Consider the following 19,485-nt stretch of genomic DNA (forward strand, 5'->3'; position numbering starts at 1 on the left):
TACATAAACATTGTAATTATAATCAATTATGTTATAATGTATAATTAATTATGTTGTAGACGAAATTGATTACGAATGATAGCATGCATAATCGATTATGTCTTTGTATATAAATAATCAATTATAATATATAATTGATTATTTCGTGAATTATTTTTTTAATATTTACACTTTTTTTTATTATAATAAAATAATAATTAATATATATGACTAAAATATATATTTTTTAGAATTATATACTATATTTTTTTCACTCAAATCTATTTATTTTTCTTTAATCTAAACACTATATTTTTCTACTTTTTTTTCTTCTCCTTTCTTTTCCTTTCTACTTTTTTTTGTCCCTTTTGCAATCCCACTTCAATCCAAATGTTCACGCCTTGAAAATTTGGTCATCAAGAAATCAAATTCAAACTCCTAAAAAACTAAATATCCATTTTTGCATCAAGAAATCAGAATTCGACTTCAGAAACTGAATTTTCACATAATTTTTTCAATTTTTATTAAATAAAAAGAAAAGGAAAATAAAGTGGAAATGAGTTTATTTAAATAAATGATGTAAAATAAGTTTATTTATTTAAGAAAAAAGTAGCATAAACGTTTTAACATAATTTGAAACTTAACTTCTTTTTAATTTGATAAATTTTAATATAATTGCAAACTTTGTTTAGGGTGTGTTAGTTTGAAGCGATTTAACTTCACACAGTTTTGCGAGCGAGGAATTAAGCTCGTTATGCGTTCGGTTGGAGTGAAATGCGCGGACGGATTTGCGGTGAAATGCGGGATGGTTGCACTGTTCAGTCACCCGCAGTTGTGAAGAGATTTGCGCGGATTGTGAGCGAAATGTCGTGTGTGCCCTCGGTTAAGAAACGCACGAGATTGGTGGAAACGCGTAACCGGTTACATGTTCGCGTAACAGGTTACGCGTTCGCGTAACCGGTTACGCGTTTTCGTAACCGGTTACGCGATTTCCTATTTATTTTTTTTTCAAGTTTTTTTTTATAATTATTTAAATATTAATAAAATTAGTTATATTATATTTTCTAATTTATTTTTAATAAATTGATTATTATATTTTCTAATTTATTTTTAATAAATTGATTATTATATTTTCTAATTTATTTTTAATAAATTGATTATTATATTTTCTAATTTATTTTTAATAAATTGATTATTTAGTTTTCTAATTTATTAAAAAAAATTGATTATTTAGTTTTTTTAATTTTTAAACATTAATTTTATAAATTATTCATAATTTTTTTTTCTTTATAAACATTTTTACAATTAAATATAACATTTATAAATAACATTTTATATTACTTTTATAACTAGGGTCATTTTGATAGTCTTTAATTTCTATCAATTAAACTAATTTTTAAAATTTATCACATCAATTAAATCCTACACTAATTCTCACAAACTTTACTTCCAAATCCACTCTCAATTACCCACAAATCCACTCAAAAAAACAACAAAAAAATTAACCTCAAATTCACACAAATCCATTCAAATCATCTCCCCCAAATCACTCCAAACGAACACAACCTTAGGAAATAGGCTCAAATCAGGGGTCACATCATAAATTTCAGACAAATCACTTGATATATTCTCATATCTATCGGTTAGATTCATCTAGAAATACTTTATTGATAATAAAGCCCTATTAAATGCTAACTAGAAAGACCAGATGAAGTAATCTTACAATGATTACATTAATTTTTTCAGCCAATTAAATTTATCCTTACAACGATTAGATTAGACTAAACAGAAAAAAAATATTATTTTCATCTAAATGTTTTTATCTGCAGACTAATTTCCTTCTAAATTATATAAATCAATTAAGAAAATTTATGTTTTTTTTTTCAGCTAACATATTTCAAAATCAAATATTTAGATAAAATGTTCAAGAAACTGAGTTATGTTTCTGTTTAACAAATACGTTATCTTATCTTATAAATCTCTGTTTCAATGTATTTTTACAGTAGCGAGAGTCTATAAAATGAGACTCTGACAAGTCTTTTTTGCTTCACATGAAGTCTCTCTCTTTCCATTCTCCGTGATATCTGGCGCTAGTTATCAGTTATTGTTGTGGTTGAAGGTTGTTCAGTGTTCGCTTTTCTCTGTACTTTCTCGTGCAGAGATCATAAGGACCCTATTATCTTTCAACCTACAAAATCTTTCATCTCTGTTCTCACGGGATTTTCCTCTCACACCCTCTCATTTCTCTGTTTCCAACCTTTCTTGCTTCAAAATTCAAGTCTTGCTCTGGTGAGAGTGTCATAGCACAAGTGTTGCCAGCTTCTGGTTCTGTCAAGAGTGAGGAACAAAGAAGGTACCTAGATGATGGCTGCCCGTAACATTGAGAAGATGGCCTCGATTGATGCTCAGTTGAGGTTGCTGGCACCACGTAAGGTCTCTGATGATGACAAACTGGTTGAGTATGATGCTCTTTTGTTGGACCGTTTCCTTGACATTCTTCAGGATTTGCATGGTGAAGATATCAGACAAACGGTAATGTCAATCTCCTGTTGTGTTTTAAAAAGATGAGTTTTTTAGCCCAACTTCATGGATTTATGAAACCCCATTTCATTTTTTTGCACTGAAGAACTCCTTTTGGTGTTCGAAACCGGTTTGCTTTATAATTTCATAAATTGCTTGATATTATAATTTTCAAACTGCTCAACTTAGTTTTTTGTTTCATTTGTGTCTCTTCTCATGTTGATTCTCTGTCTGCAAGAGTTCTACTTTTGGTCATATATAACCTCGTGTTACACTAGCACCTCTGGCTTTCTTCTTACAAGTGTACAATTTCATCAAAGTTGCATAACCGGTTTGTTATTTGTTTTACATTAGTAATGGATCCTGCATTTGTTTTCTGTTTCTCTTCCCATGTTGATTCTCTATGTGCTAAAAGTTTTAGTTTTTTATGAAATATAAATTCATGTTTAAGTAATTTCAATGCCAATTCATTAGCATATTTGCTTTTTTGCCTCAAGTTATGTACATATCTGAACTTGTGGCTAAGAGTTTGTGGTCTGATAGGTTCAAGATTGTTATGAGCTGTCAGCTGAATACGAAGGGGAGCATCGTCCTGAAAAGTTGGAGGAACTTGGGAATATGCTGACTGGTCTTGATGCTGGGGATTCAATTGTTATTGCCAAATCATTTTCTCACATGCTCAATTTGGCCAACTTGGCAGAAGAAGTTCAAATTGCTTACCGAAGAAGGATCAAGTTATTGAAGAAGGGTGATTTTGCGGATGAGAACTCTGCCATGACAGAGTCAGACATTGAAGAGACCTTGAAGAAGCTTGTGGCTCAACTGAAGAAGACCCCCCAGGAAGTCTTTGATGCTCTGAAGAACCAAACTGTGGATTTGGTCCTAACTGCTCATCCTACTCAGTCAGTTCGCAGATCTTTGCTGCAAAAGCATGGAAGGTATATCTGTTACTTCAACTCATATTTAGTTGCATTTATCATAGTTGATTCATTGTTGCATTTATCAATTTGTTACATTTATCATACGTAATACACTATTTCTAGCATTGTAAAAATTTCTGCTTTGAGATTGAATATATCCGTTGGTGATCATTGTCTTGTTTTCAGGATAAGGAATTGTTTGACACAATTATATGCCAAAGACATAACACCAGATGATAAGCAGGAACTTGATGAGGCTTTACAAAGAGAGGTGTATTTTCATTTCATGTATAATGAACCACTTTCAATCACAGGCTTCACATCCTCATGATTCTAAATAGATTGATACTTTTCCTATACTTTCTAGTGATTTATAATCATGATTGAGGATGATATTTCTTGTAAACATACATAAATACAGTGGACCTCAGACACCATGGCCAAATGATTTATTTGATAATTGATATTATTTTCTTTGCTTAGGATAAAGTAGTCTGAATTATATATGTTGCATGCCTATGGTTTGCATTGAATGATTCCATATTTGATTTTCCCTTCTCTTATTTTCAACCAGATAAAACTTCTGTTGCCAATTTTCCATTGTTCTTTATATTCGAACACAGATTTACTTTTAGAATTATACATGGCGAAGCTAGAGCCTAATGATGTTTTTCCCATGTGTAGATTCAAGCTGCATTTCGCACAGATGAAATTCGAAGGACTCCTCCTACACCACAAGATGAGATGAGGGCAGGAATGAGCTACTTTCATGAGACAATTTGGAAAGGTGTACCAAAGTTTCTGCGCCGGGTTGATACAGCTCTGAAGAACATTGGAATAAACGAACGTGTCCCATATAATGCCCCTGTTATTCAGTTCTCTTCTTGGATGGGAGGAGATCGTGATGGTATATTTCTCTTTCATAACAAAGAAACTAATGAAAAAAACACGCACTTTAAAACAGATTTTACAGTCCCAAATATCATATGGTACTGGTTTAAGAAATCTTTTTTTCAAATCATTGATGCTTTGTATTTTCTTCATTCGTTTCCACTGTATACTTTTGAGTTTCACCTTCAATATTAGACACTGCCTTATTACTTTCTGTCTTACATAAGTCTAATTTACACTGTAGGTAATCCAAGAGTAACCCCTGAAGTTACAAGGGATGTGTGTTTGCTGGCTAGAATGATGGCTGCTAATATGTACTTCTCTCAGATAGAGGATCTCATGTTTGAGGTATCAATTTTTCTGGTAATTTTTTATCATTAAGCTTTTCGAACGTGACTCTTAGTGCTTTTTGTCTGCTATTGCAGCTGTCTATGTGGCGTTGCACTGACGAGCTCCGTGTTCGTGCTCATGAACTCCATAGGTCCTCAAAGAGAGATGCAAAACATTACATTGGTATGTATTATTTTGTTCTGAATTGCACATTTAAGTTTGAACTGAACAAATTCAATTGTGGTATTAATGTAATGTAGTAAATTCTTAATTGATGCAGAGTTTTGGAAACAGATTCCTCCAAATGAGCCATACCGTGTTATTCTTGGTGATGTCAGAGACAAGCTCTATAACACACGTGAACGTGCTCGCCAGTTACTAGCCAATGGGACCTCTGATATCCCAGAGGAGACAACCTTCACTAATGTTGAGCAGGTATAATTCCCATCAATGTTCTATAAATTGTTAAAAGATAAATCAAAATCTTGCTCTTAGAAGAAAATTACCTTCCACTGACATGATTATTTGCTTTCTTATTGATAATATTCTTTAACTATCAAAAAGATGATTAATTTCTCGTGGAAACTCTCTAACCTCCAATTTTCTCTTGTAGTTCCTGGAGCCTCTTGAACTATGCTATAGATCACTCTGTGCATGTGGTGACAGACCAATAGCAGATGGAAGCCTCCTTGATTTCCTGCGGCAAGTTTCCACATTTGGACTCTCACTTGTGAGGCTTGACATCCGTCAAGAGTCAGATAGGCACACTGATGTAATGGATGCAATCACAAAACACTTAGAAATTGGATCATACCGAGAGTGGTCGGAGGAAAAGAGGCAGGAGTGGCTCTTGTCTGAACTCAGAGGAAAACGCCCTCTCTTTGGCCATGACCTTCCCAAAACAGAAGAAATCACTGATGTTTTGGAAACCTTCCATGTCATTTCAGAGCTACCTAAAGACAACTTTGGTGCCTACATCATATCAATGGCCACAGCCCCATCTGATGTACTTGCGGTGGAGCTTTTGCAACGTGAGTGCCATGTGAAGGAGCCACTGAGGGTGGTGCCACTTTTTGAAAAGCTTGCTGATCTTGAGGCTGCTCCGGCTTCCGTGGCCCGACTTTTCTCCATAGATTGGTACAGAGACCGCATCAATGGGAAGCAAGAAGTTATGATAGGGTACTCAGACTCAGGAAAAGATGCTGGCCGTCTTTCAGCTGCTTGGGCCCTTTACAAGGCTCAAGAGGAACTCGTGAAGGTTGCTAAGGAGTTTGGTGTGAAGCTTACAATGTTTCATGGGAGAGGAGGGACTGTTGGAAGAGGAGGAGGACCAACTCATCTTGCTATTTTGTCTCAGCCACCAGACACCATTCATGGCTCACTTCGGGTAACGGTTCAGGGTGAAGTCATTGAACAGTCTTTTGGAGAGGAGCATTTGTGCTTTAGGACACTTCAAAGGTTCACTGCAGCCACGCTTGAGCATGGCATGCATCCTCCTGTGTCACCAAAACCTGCATGGCGCGCTCTCATGGATGAGATGGCTGTCATTGCCACTCAGGAGTATCGCTCTGTTGTTTTCAGAGAGCCTCGTTTTGTTGAATATTTCAGACGTGTAAGTGCTGCTAGTACTCAGTCTTTAGTGGTTAACCTTTGTTTAGAAGATACCCTTTGGAAAAATCTAGTAGTTTAACTGTTTTTCTTGAACAAAAGCGATAATTTGGTTATAAACTTGCAATTCCTTTCCTATGATTCCTGTAATCTTTATGAATATTATGCACTGCAGGCAACTCCTGAGTTGGAGTATGGAAGAATGAACATTGGCAGTCGTCCATCAAAGAGAAAGCCAAGCGGAGGCATTGAATCGCTACGTGCTATTCCTTGGATTTTTGCATGGACACAAACAAGGTTTCATTTGCCAGTGTGGCTTGGTTTTGGGGCAGCATTTAAGCATGTTGTTGAGAAAGATCCAAAGAATCTGCAAATGCTTCAGGATATGTACAACCAATGGCCTTTCTTCAGGGTCACCCTTGACTTGGTTGAGATGGTGTTTGCCAAGGGAGACCCTGGGATTGCAGCCCTATTTGATAAACTCCTAGTGCCAGAAGAGCTACGTCCATTTGGAGAGAGCTTAAGGGCTAAATACGAAGAAACCAAGAACTTTCTCCTCCAGGTAATTTTGATTAGCATTTACTAGTTGTCATAATATGTACAAAAAACACAACATGAAGCTGTTATAATAGCATCAGCATCAATAGAACCTATTAGGAAAGTACCAACTTTTTCTCCTTATATGTATGTATCGTTAATGTTATATTCCTTACCTAGTTCAGGCCTAATAAGTCTTGTTTATTTTAGGTTGCTGGGCACAAGGATCTTCTTGAAGGGGACCCCTACTTGAAGCAAAGACTTCGACTTCGTGACTCATACATCACAACCCTGAATGTGCTGCAAGCCTACACATTGAAGAGAATTCGTGATCCTGACTACCATGTGAAGCTGAGGCCGCACTTGTCAAAAGACTACATGGAATCAAGCAAGCCTGCAGCAGAGCTTGTTAAACTTAACCCCAAAAGCGAGTATGCACCTGGCCTTGAAGACACCCTTATTTTGACCATGAAGGGTATTGCTGCTGGCATGCAGAACACCGGTTAAGCTTCCATGTCACTGGGGTGTGTTTTGCTTAGTATGTATCTGTGTTGTGGCATCCATAACAGCACTGTAACCTAATATACTATGTCTACCAGAGGTTTGCACTAATATCAAATAACTGTCACTATGTTGTTCTTGATATGATGAGATATTATATTACGATACAATAAAACAAGGTTTTGGTCAAGGTCTTATGGGAACTCTTCTCATCCTTTGATCTCTTGCAATTCTTGAATTATATTATGCAACTTTTCATCTTTTTTTGACATGCTTTTGGAGTTTGGTTTTGTACACAGAATTATAAGTGGGGTTTGTTTTAAAACATTCCTTTGCTTGCATGTTTTCAAGAACGATTTTATAGTACAGTTTAACTTTGATAAAGTAGTAACATAAAAGGTGGAGTTTAAAAACACAATGTTTGAATTAGATTGAGGAAAAAAAATAATTATAGTGCTTTGTATGGAAAAGAAAAACTGATAAACTGCATCAGTAAGAAATTGCTTCTTGTGTGTTAATAAAGGGAATGGGAGACAGGCTAGCAATAGAAACACAAAGTCAAACACCCTCGTTGAATGGAACTGGATCTACATGCATGATTCATTGCAGTGGCATTATTCTAATGCACGTGAAATTGAGGTAGCTGCGCCATGAATACAGCAACATGCATTTGCCCTTTGCTTCAGTTTTGAATCTCAGTTCTCCAAAATTAAGACCAACAATTAAAGGTCGGTGTAACAGTAGCAGAAAATATATATTTTATATAACTAAACAAATAACAAGCAAAGACGAGGCACCATGCCATACAATTATCTTCCCTTATATATACACATATTTTGCTACCTAGCTAGAGGCACACTCAATAATATTATTGGATTTCATTTCCTGAACCTTCACCAAAAGATACATCAATATCATCCAAGAGATTCTACCTCACCAATAGCAACATGACGGTGAGCACTGTCACTTTACTTTTTCTTCCTTTGGAAACATGAAGATTCAAATCAACCACTGTTTTTTTCCTTTTTCTTTTATCTCAGTTTCTCCATTACTTTTATCAGTCAACTTGTTTCATATTTCTGTCTGATGATCTCTTTTTGTCTCTATCTTCAGATCATAGAGATGAGAGTACACATGGATTGCCCTGGATGTGAAAACAAAGTGAAAGAAGCACTACAAAAACTTAAAGGTACACACACATATATAAAGAAAAGAATGCTAGGAACACTTTTTCTAATATTGAAATTGATAAAGTTTCTCGTATAAAAGTGGCTTTTGCAAGTTGTATATTTTATTCACAAATTTAACTAGTGATGCAGAAAAAGACTGTCACCACACCAGTAATTTACACAGTTTCTAGATCAATGAACTGATGACTCAATTCATGGATTTTTTTTTTGGTGGTTCTAAATTCATGTGTGGTTTTGTTAAGGGGTGGATGGCATTGAAATAGATATGAAACTCCAAAAGGTGACTGTGAATGGCTATGCTGAGCAGAAGAAGGTTCTGAAAACTGTTCGAAAAACTGGTTGCAGGGCTGAGTTATGGCAACTTCCATACACAACAGAGTCTCAAAACCAATATTTTCAGCAGCACCATTGCAATGGCCCTCTCACCTATTATGCTTCTCAACCTTCCTCATCTTATAACTATTACAAACATGGCTATGATAGCAGTGATCCAAGCTATTACAACTATCCCTCACAATCTTCCATCTTTGGCCACCAAACTGGTGCTACTTTTAGTGATGACAATCCTCACGCTTGTGTCATTATGTGACCATACCATGTTCATGCTCTTACAAATCAACTACATTATATTATATACCTTTAAATTATGAAGTGTATGTATGAAGCATTAACTAAAGTGTTTATGAAAAAGGGTTCTTTCTGGTTTTGACTATTAATTATGTTTTGAATGACTTTGCTTGTTTTGTAATTCAAGGGATGTACCCATTAGAGTTAATGATGATGGATTGCATCATGATGGAAGAGTCAACTTGTTTTAGCATAATTAGTTAAGTGCATAAATAAGGTTGATGATGTTATAAGATGATGCATTCATTAACTATTACGTTTTGTGTTTTTTTTTTTCATTTACCTTTTGGTACTCTCTTTCTGCATTTTCTATGCTATATAGATGCTATAACTATTATGGTCTAAAATTTATTACATATTTCTTGGTTCTGATTATTTCAATTAGTTAAGGAATAGATTTAAACTAGAACATTAATATCTTTATAATTATAGGAAGAGTTATAATTTTTAATTAATTTCTGTATCATAATTTTATTCTTTAATAAATAAAAATTTATTTAAAAAAATATGTAATTCATACTCTCTACTGTAAAGTAAATACATAGTTTCTATAATTAAAAATAATCACGATATATTTTCAAACTAGGCTTATAAAATTATATATTTTCTTAATTTTATTACTTTTTGTTAATGTCAATAATTAATTTTAATTTTTTTTATCCGTAAAAGGGTTTGAATTGGGTTTTAAGAAACTTTCACAAATCCTTTGAAATCTCTAATCTTGAAATCTCATAACAAAGGTATTTGAATCAAACAAAAATGAAAAGCAAGAATAAGATAAACACACATCAAAATTTATACATATATAACTTTTTGAATGATTATACGTCTAGTCCTCTTTTAAAACCTTAGTTGAGGAAAATCCACTAATAAAGAATTTAGTCAAGAATATAAAAGATCGCATTCAATTTGTATCCTCACCAACACTCAATCACAAATCAAACTAACTAAGAGAGGATCTAACATTATTCCAAAGAGTCTCATACCAGATTTCACTCCAAAATCTGCATAATCAACAACTCAAGGGCCGAAAATTAGATTTCTTACTTTTTGTACAGTTTTGAGTGACTTAAGGGTTGTAACAAGTCCTAAACAATTCATCTAGACTCTCCCCACTGACCAATTTCACATCGGATCAAAATTCCCCATTTCACTACTCCACTTCCTCACAACTCACTCAACACAGTAACATAAATTTGTAAAAGTTAAAAACATCATGATCACAAACATTAACAATCCATTCAGGCATACCCAATCATCACCGAACACAATTTCATACACATGCACCTCAAACAGTATTCACAGTATCAAAATCAGAATAATATCATAAATTAAATGAATTAGTTTCCTTTACCTCTTAGTCGAACCGTACAGATCAACAACTTCAGAAACTTTGCTCTCAACACCAGAAAATCCTAAAAATACCTATAGTTCACCGATTGGTGATAAGAGACCACCCAAAGGACCAAAATGAAGTTAGAAAGGAGAAGAGAAGGTTGAAGAACACATGCAACCAGTAGGGCTACCTTGCATGTGACAGAATTTTCCAAATGTTCACAAAAACTCAAGAAACAAAACTTACCCGTTAAAAACACAAGTTTGATCGGTGAACGAGGAAGTCTTGACACTAGGATGACTTAGACACAATTTGATTGTAGATCAGATGACGTGAGATGAGAGATTTTTAGAGAGAAGGAGGAGAAAAGAGAACAGAGTTTTGAAGAGTGATAATGGTTTCTCAGATAATGAAACCAACTTTGAATTCAACGTTTATATATCAATATTATTTTATTATTAAATGCTCGGTCCCATTATCTAGTGCCACTTGTTCACTCCCAAGGCTGACTCCTCTCAGTCTTTACACGAAACACATATCCCTCTATAAACTAAATTTTCTGGGCTCTTACATCATATTTATAAGCCGATGTGGTTTAATTGATAATTTCATTCATTGACATATAATGCATTGGTAATATCATTTATTGGTATATTATTATCTGTTTAATATATTATTTCTATATATGTATATCAATTATCAAAATTAATGAGATTTGTGACGCTCGTAATTATATTTATTATATAATGTAATATTTGTGATATATTGTAATTATATTTATTTATTATGAGAATAATATGTACATATGACATGATATTATGAAAACAATTATATCGATTTAATATTAATTTCTAACGGAGGAGAAGTACATTTAGTGTTTCACTATGAAACTTAGTGAAACTCTTCTCACGCTTTTCTAATATCGAATAGGGAAATGATATTTTAACAACAACATTTGACAACATTTTGACACGGGCCACGTGTCAAAATGTCATTGGTCCACATGGAAATTAAATTAGAAAAAGGAAAATGATGTGGAAAAAGGAAAATGGGGATAGAGTTTCAAGTGGTGGGTTTTATTTTGTCATTTCAAAATTGGATTCTGAGGCAACCTTAGAGAGAGAGAACCCTAGAGAGAAGGACTTCTCTCCCACCCACCCTTTTTCGTGTCTCTTCCCAAAAGCTTCGCTGGAGTGCTGGAGTGCCGCCGTTGACGAAAGTATTGTCCGTTCTGTTGATCGGTGCCGCTCACCCGGTGAACATCTTCGAAGCTTTGATTGCAATGGCCAAAGTGAGCGTTTTCACCGTTCCACAGTCGTTTGACCGTTCTTTTGGGAACTCTTTAGTTGTTGTTCGGTATGTGTTATTTTTGTTCTACTTTTTTCCACCATTTATTGGTTTTATTATTTTATGGGTGTTATCCTTGTTTGGTTTTGGTGTAGTGTCATGGAGGAACTTGGTGAACAAAGTAAAGCTTCTCATACGAGGAAGAAGGTACGTAGGGTTTTGTTAATTTTGACGTGCTATTATAGATATTTTTACTTTAATGGACTTGTCTGAATGTATTAACATTGATCTCTCGTGTTTTTCAGCTTATGGATCTTTCAGTGCTGCAGAAATGTTTTTATCGAAAAAATATTTTCCTAGTATGAACAAGTTTTTTGCATAGGTTTTGTTCTTTCAATTTACTAGGGCTGCTGATCATCTTCTTCGGTCTCTTCTAGGAGGCCAGTTTCATTATTATCCATATATAAGTGTTTGACTATATTTATTTAGTTTTTTTCTACCCTCATTCTCTGGTTTTATATCTTTCTCTGGAAATTCAAATGTTAACTTTTTTATTTTATAGGTGTGTTCTTAGTCACCCTGATGTTGTTGCCCTTGAAGAATGGATTAGCACAAAAGGTTTTTTCACTAAAGAAAGCTTTATCCCAAAATTGCATATTCCATGTGATGAAGAAATTCATTTTGCAAATGAGCTAATAGACATTGACTTCGAGTCAGCTTTGGATGATCAGTTGAAAATATGCCAGTCTAAAATCCATGCAGACCAAGGTATGAGAAATACCCATGTCTCAAGTAGTTTATAAATTCTTGCAGTAATTCGGTATATTATTCACTTATTATTATTATTATTATTTTATTTCATTGCCTAAAAAGGTAAAATTTATTTGAAGATAAATCTTAATTTGCAAGATGAGCTGATAAAGGTGCTGCAAGAGAAGCTCTCCACTATAGAGGAGAAACTGCAGGTAATAAATGAGGCATAAAGTTAAAAGAAAATGAAGTCCCATTGGACTTGTGATATGATACATTGGATTTTTGTTCCTTATTAGGTTTCTGACATATCTGCAAATGAGACAAGAACAAAATTTGAAGGTCAACAAAAGCTTGTACATGAGTTGCAAAGGCGTTTGGAAGATGTAGAATATAAAGTTATAGTAGGGGAGAAACTGAGGAAAGAATTGCACAATACGATTTTGGTAATTCCCTGAGCCAAATTTCATTGGTGATGAAAAAAATAAAACAATATGCACACCATACTAATATCTGTTTTTACAGGAACTGAAAGGGAACATCCGTGTGTTCTGTAGAGTACGACCTTTGTTACCTGATGAGGCTTGGAAGCACGTATTTTAAAGTTATGCTTTTTAATTTTAAGATCTATTTGTTTCCTCTTTTGTTTTACGTTTTCACTTATTATTAGAATAAAAGTTATAATTAATAATAAGTACAAAACACTTTTTCCAAAAGTGTAACCGTCCAAATATTATAACTTAATGGTAAATTAATCGATTTAACTTCTATTCCTAAAATAATTAATATACAATACAATTTCATCATCACATCCTATGCAGTTTTGTTTTTCGAAAAGATATAGTTTATCAAGTGATGTTCTTTAGTTTAAGGATCTTAGTAACATTTTTTTCGCAAATTTAGATTCGTATTTGTGTTCTGATGCTGATGTAGAGTAAGTTATACAATAGTGTTAAAAATATGATATGACATCAAACAACTTGACCCATAAAAGCACGCATGTGATAGTTTCATTAATTTAATTAAAAATGAATAGCAAAATTGGATACTAGATGGAATAATGCACTCAAGTAACCAGGGATAAATATGTGGATTTAATTTAATTTAATTTAAAACTGTATATTTATTATAGTGCTAATGGATTTGAATCCATCAATCTAACTCATCACGAGTTTGGAACGGTTTGGTTTGAAAAAAAAATTGAACTTTTGATTCAGGTTAATTTTGAGTTTGATCCACTAGAACCCGGCTCACCCGGGTTGTATCTGTGGTGAGCCGAATTGGCTCGTCAACCCTCTTAATTTTATTTTTTTTGTGTTTGTTTTATTATATTTGAAACACAATGCCCACGTACACAACTGTAAGCTGTAAAAATTTTCATGTTGTGGAGCTTTCATAGAAATGTTGTATTTTATTGATATGTTGTGCATTTTTGTCTTTGCAGGAGGAACTACAACAGGTTAGGGAGCAATATGTTTGTGAATGGATTTTGGATGTGGACAATGTGCGGAAGAATTAAGTGTTGCAAGATTTAAGCATTTTGTAGAATGTTGGGGAATAATGATTTTTGCAAAGTTATTTATTGTTTGTTAAGAACTTTTCCAATATGTATTGATGTTGATTGTACATATTTGTTCTTAAGAATTTTGAAAGAAAAGTAGTTGTTACATTTATTGTTAATGAAATTTGAAGATCAGAACGATCAATGTTTAAAATGTTTGCACTGCAATCCATACAATCCGTACTAAATTTGGATGTCAGGATTTTTGAAATATTGTATGTCTAGGGTTGTATGTAGAAAGAATGATGAAAATAAATTGGCTTAAGTGGTAATGATAAAAACAATTGGTTCCAAATTACTTATAATTGGAAAAAATGATGACAAAGAAATTAGGCACTCCAAAATGAGTTTCATGGTCATAGTTGACCTTCCTGTGCAAAACGTTCACCTAAAGTACCCACTTATTTTACTTTTGGTACCAGTTCCTGTACCATGACTCTTAGTAATTAAGCTTCCTTTGCCACGTATTTCCTCATAAATTGTATAAAAATTGGTTCCAAATTACTTATAATTGGAAAAAATGATGACAAAGAAATTAGGCACTCCAAAATGAGTTTCATGGTCATAGTTGACCTTCCTGTGCAACCCACTTATTTTGGCTTTGGTACCAATTTTGTTCCTACACCATGACTCTTAGTAATTATGCTTCCTTTGTCATGTATTTGTTCATAAATTGTATAAAAATTGGTTCCAAATTACTTATAATTAGAAAAAATTATGACAAAGAAATTAGGCACTCCAAAATGAGTTTCATGGTCATAGTTGACCTTCCTGTGCAAAACGTTCACCTGAAGTATTTTGCCTTTGGTACCGGTTGTGTTCCTGCGCAATGACTCCTAGTAAATATGTTTCCTTTGCCACGTATTTCCGCATAAATTGTATAAAAATTGGTTCCAAATTACTCATAACTGGAAAAAATGATGACAAAGAAATTAGGCATTCCAAGATGAGTTTCATGGTCATAGTTGACCTTCCTATGCAAAATGTTCACCTGAAATACCCACTTATTTTGCCTTTGGTACCAATTTGGTTCCTACACCATGACTCTTAGTAATTATGCTTCCTTTGTCATGTATTTGTTCATAAATTGTATAAAAATTTGTTCCAAATTACTTATAATTAGAAAAAATGATGACAAAGAAATTAGGCACTCCAAAATGAGTTTCATAGTCATAGTTGACCTTCTTGTGCAAAACGTTCACCTGAAGTGTCCATTTATTTTGCCTTTGGTACCAGTTGTGTTCCTGCACAATGACTCTTAGTAAATATGTTTCCTTTGCCACGTATTTGTTCATATATTGTATAAAAATCGGTTCCAAATTACTTATAATCGGAAAAAATGATGACAAAGAAATTAGGCATTCCAAAATGAGTTTCATGGTCATAGTTGACCTTCCTGTGCAAAACGTTAACCTGAAGTACCCACTTATTTTGCTTTTGGTACTAGTTGTGTTTCTGCACAATGACTCTTAGTAATTATGCTTCCTTTGCCACGTATTTCTTCATAAATTGTATAAAAATTGGTTCCAAATTACTTATAATTGGAAAAAATTATGAATAAGAAATTAGTCACTTCAAAATGAGTTTCATGGTCATAGTTGACCTTCCTGTGTAAAACGTTCACCTGAAGTACGACTTATTTGGCTTTTATGTGCAAAACCTTTACCTAAACTCTCCACTTATTTGGCCTCTGCTACCAATGCAGTTTTTCTGAGTTTTGTTTCTAAGTCACAAAATTATCTTCAAAAACAAGAAATATACCTTTAATACACTTATGGGACCATAGTTCAAATAAGTGGGGAATTACATTATGAGTTCTGCACATCAGGGTAGACTGACTTTTACAGAAAGTTTTTCAACTTAAAATATTAAGTATCATGTCCAAACACTTTTAATTTCAACAATGAGGGTCTATCGTAATATTGACTTTCGTAATATTTTACCAAACTTTACAAAATCAACCAAATTTGTCAACATAATAATAAAAGACCTCCTTATTTGGTTGACCAACTAACTTGAAATACCTAGATAACAACTTCATTTCATGTCCACAAACATAAAAAATAAAATAAATCTCATTCAACCACTTTCATACAATGAAATTCAATTCAAATTAATGGGAAAGAACAATTCTTTGTACATCAACATATTAACTAACAGTAGCTCTTCTTTTGATGTAACATATGGAATGTCATTCTTGTTTCCTAAGAACGTATAAACAAATAAATTGTCAAAATCATCCACATTAAACAGGAACTGGAAAACCCTTCTTAGCCATGCTATCCAAAACATCATTGAGGGCTTGACATAGGCCTATAATCTGCAATGAAATCCATCATTAGTAAAAGCTTGAGGAAATTGAACCGTTGAAGGTTGCTCTAAAGAGACAAAACATGCTAATGAATTAAACAATATGGTCCTCAAAGAATAAATTTAGTTAAGCTATTGATACTTAGAATAACTACTTTAATTATTAATACAATAAAAAACCATCATCTTAATTTTAAAAACATAATAGAGAACAAAACCCAAAACCACACATGGTGACTGAAAAAGGAGTGAAAACCCTTTAAATCCCATAAAATTATGTCTTTTACACTAAGTAAAGCCAACTCTACTACATTATTCAAAGTATAAACTCTTCCCAATAAATTTCTTTAAATATAGAAGAATTATGTTCCAAAAAAAAAAAACATTCCAAGGTTAGCACAAATTGTTCATTATAACAATATTTACATACTTCTACAACTAGTAACACTACTCATAAAAATTGATGCCAAATATAATGCCAAACAAAGAATTTCATAAAGGAGCAGCAGAGCAACAATGTAAAAAGAAATGAGGAATTAATTCAAAGCTAGTACCTCCACTCATACATAAGAAGAGAAATGACTTTGGTATTTGTTATAGATACTATACAACTATATTATACATATAATTTGAATATATTGAACATGAGATATATATGTAATTGGATTATAATATAATTTATAATATACAATTATTTAATTGTAACTATTACGTTGTTATTGGTAGGTTAATGTATTAAAATAAATAAATAATAAAATGTGTATTTATTTACCTTAGTAATTATTTCAACCATAAACGCCCATTTCCAAACACTAAAATATTATCAGATCTATTTAATTAGAAGTATCCAGGTATCACTACCTAGAGTTAACCATTTCAATTATTATTATTATTATTATGGCACTTGAAAGCTATGCTATTCGATCATCATCTCCTAGATCACAATTATAAGTGAGTTTCAACAAGTTCATGAGCCAAAAACAGAACACGAGCCAATCAATGGAATCAACATACATAAAGTATTTCAAGTAAAGTATTACAAAGTATTCATGGATTAGCTCCCCTACCTCATTTTCCAGGAAAGAAAACTTTATGCTCTAAATTCCAAGCCTCCTCTCTTGCTTGCTTTCACTTTCATACAGGTTCACAAAACTTCTAAAGTACACCCACATCTCGTATCTTAACCTTACATTCTCATCTTCCTGCTATGAGAAGTTTCACTCTATTGACAAAGATCCTCCACTACACTACATCAAATAAGGTTAAACAATATCTCAATAAGACCAATAAAACAACAAAGCCCCTAAATGGTAAAAAAAAAATTTAAAACAACTCAAACCCACCGAACAACAACAAATGATTGCCTAAAGGAACGGTCCAACGGCGGCGGAAAGGCGGCACTTTCGGTGGCAGTTGCTTCCAAACGACAGAATGTGCTCCGGTGAACGACGCTGGTTCGCGAAACAGACAATACTTTCGTCAACGACAGCACTCTGACACTCCGGCGAAGCTTTTGGGGAGAGGCACGAAAAGGGGTGGGTGGGAGAGAAGTCCTTCTCTCTAGGGTTCTCTCTCTCTAAGGTTGTTTCAGAATCCAATTTTGAAATGACAAAATGAAACCCGCCACTTGAAACTCTATCCCCATTTTCCTTTCCACATCATTTTCCTTTTTCTAATTTAATTTCCATGTGGACCAATGACATTTTGACACGTGGCCCGTGTCAAAATGTTGTCAAATGTTGTTGTTAAAGTATCATTTCCCTATCAAATAAGATATCAACCATCGTGATTAAGATTATTGCAATGTTTATTTTAGACATTTGAAAATATATTATGTGTTTTTATGTTAGTTGTATTATGCAAAGCACAACACAAAAACTAAGAAAAAAAAACTAATTGGTCTTATGATAAATGAGTTTAATTTAAAACATGATTTTTTGTTATTCTAATTGCAACTTGGTTATGTATATGTTTGCGTTGGTTCATGCTCGTATCTATAACTGTTAATATTTTTCTTATTTGATTACTATATCATTTTTCTATGTGAACAAAATTTGCTAAGAGAGTAATTGTGCTTAACCACATGATTTTATACTCTATTATTATTTCTATACAAAGCCATATTTTACATACAAAATTATATAATGATATTTTTTCATATATAACTCCTTATCGATGTAGAAGCACATATATTTTTGTATATAAATCCCTACCAACCAAAGTGCAAGTACAAATCCTATCCACCAAATTAGAAGTATAAATCCCAACCAACCAAAATAGAAGTATAAATTCCTACTAACTGAGGTAGAAATACCTGGGAATAAAATAAAAATTTTAGATTAATTTGATATTATTGTTTAAAGACAACTCATAAGCATGTTTGATCGTGAATATGTCATGAGAATTATCTTTTCAATACATTTTATCACTGATTACATTAATTTGTAATAAAAATTAAAATTATTAACCGATAAATAACATTTACCTATAAAATTAATAGTTCATAAAAACGTTAGTATAGGATAATTGATTTACTTATTTATTTTTAAATTATATTAAATGTTTCTAACAATCCCCACCTAATTTAAAAAATAAAATAAAACAAAACATATAATCTTTTAAAACAAAATATTGTATTTCATCATATAAGGAAGGTTTGAGTCTTACACTTATTGTTTATAAACTTTCACCCAAGAAAATGCAAAGACTTAATATTGTCTTGATTTACATTCTCTATTATCGGAATTTAGAAAATAACAAATACAATATTGATGTTCATTTTAGGTTCTAATAATTGATGTCACGTTATTCCCTTGTGTATGTATATTGTTTCATGAATGTTGCTTAAAATGTCTTGGAAAACGGTCCCATTATCGTATTTATTAAGTAACTTAGATTAATGACGTTACCTTTCATATGAAAAATTAGATTGAAAATTGTAAACAATTAGTTTTTTTTTAAAAAAAACAATGTTTTTTCTCTATATAAACAAATACAAACAAAACGAGAAATTTTGAAATTTATATTTTAAACTTCAAGCACAATGAAATTACAAAGGAGGAGATATCTTTCAAATCATAAAATCAGTAAAGATGATGCAGAGTAAAATAATTTATTTTTGATTTCATGTCCTAAACA

The 19,485-nt window shown here is 32.8% G+C and overlaps 3 protein-coding genes across 4 annotated transcripts; all 3 read left to right on the top strand.

The window, feature by feature from the left end:
* The first annotated feature begins 2,035 nt into the window (after positions 1-2,035).
* On the top strand, positions 2,036-7,476 carry LOC124836697 (phosphoenolpyruvate carboxylase 2). The gene is made up of 10 exons (XM_047311872.2): positions 2,036-2,511; positions 3,043-3,437; positions 3,606-3,690; positions 4,104-4,326; positions 4,555-4,658; positions 4,736-4,823; positions 4,921-5,075; positions 5,254-6,252; positions 6,424-6,810; positions 6,996-7,476. Exons 1-10 carry the CDS (start codon positions 2,341-2,343, stop codon positions 7,290-7,292), a joined length of 2,904 nt encoding a protein of 967 aa, XP_047167828.1. The 5' UTR covers positions 2,036-2,340; the 3' UTR covers positions 7,293-7,476.
* Positions 7,477-7,626: 150 nt separating this feature from the next.
* On the top strand, positions 7,627-9,359 carry LOC124836698 (Heavy metal transport/detoxification superfamily protein). Of its 2 annotated transcripts, XM_047311874.2 has the most exons (3): positions 7,627-8,239; positions 8,400-8,475; positions 8,719-9,359. In XM_047311874.2, the coding sequence occupies exons 1-3, from the start codon at positions 8,234-8,236 to the stop codon at positions 9,063-9,065; spliced, it is 429 nt and encodes a 142-aa protein (XP_047167830.1). In that variant the 5' UTR covers positions 7,627-8,233; the 3' UTR covers positions 9,066-9,359. The 2 variants fall into 2 exon arrangements, with proteins under 2 accessions (XP_047167830.1, XP_087949308.1); XM_088093182.1 differs by lacking the exon at positions 7,627-8,239 and having other exon boundaries at positions 8,246-8,475.
* A 2,362-nt stretch (positions 9,360-11,721) lies between these two features.
* Positions 11,722-13,995, top strand: LOC148196708 (uncharacterized). The gene is made up of 6 exons (XM_088093496.1): positions 11,722-11,933; positions 12,289-12,494; positions 12,636-12,691; positions 12,776-12,922; positions 13,002-13,070; positions 13,921-13,995. The coding sequence occupies exons 1-6, from the start codon at positions 11,722-11,724 to the stop codon at positions 13,993-13,995; spliced, it is 765 nt and encodes a 254-aa protein (XP_087949622.1).
* The last annotated feature ends 5,490 nt before the right edge of the window (positions 13,996-19,485 follow it).

The sequence above is a fragment of the Vigna umbellata genome, chromosome 6 (assembly GCF_029865625.1).
Source record: "Vigna umbellata cultivar VRB3 chromosome 6, Vumbellata_1.0, whole genome shotgun sequence".
NCBI classification, from domain to species: Eukaryota; Viridiplantae; Streptophyta; class Magnoliopsida; order Fabales; family Fabaceae; genus Vigna; species Vigna umbellata.

Coding starts and splice junctions, on each gene's coding strand:
- LOC124836697 (XM_047311872.2), top strand. CDS start 2,341: ATGATGGCTGCCCGTAACATTGAGAAGATGGCCTCGATTGATGCTCAG. Junction 4,327..4,554: donor GATGGGAGGAGATCGTGATG/GTATATTTCTCT, acceptor TTTACACTGTAG/GTAATCCAAGAGTAACCCCT. Junction 5,076..5,253: donor CCTTCACTAATGTTGAGCAG/GTATAATTCCCA, acceptor TTTCTCTTGTAG/TTCCTGGAGCCTCTTGAACT.
- LOC148196708 (XM_088093496.1), top strand. CDS start 11,722: ATGGCCAAAGTGAGCGTTTTCACCGTTCCACAGTCGTTTGACCGTTCT. Junction 12,923..13,001: donor AATTGCACAATACGATTTTG/GTAATTCCCTGA, acceptor CTGTTTTTACAG/GAACTGAAAGGGAACATCCG. Junction 13,071..13,920: donor CTGATGAGGCTTGGAAGCAC/GTATTTTAAAGT, acceptor TTGTCTTTGCAG/GAGGAACTACAACAGGTTAG.
- LOC124836698 (XM_088093182.1), top strand. CDS start 8,373: ATGATCTCTTTTTGTCTCTATCTTCAGATCATAGAGATGAGAGTACAC. Junction 8,476..8,718: donor AGCACTACAAAAACTTAAAG/GTACACACACAT, acceptor GGTTTTGTTAAG/GGGTGGATGGCATTGAAATA.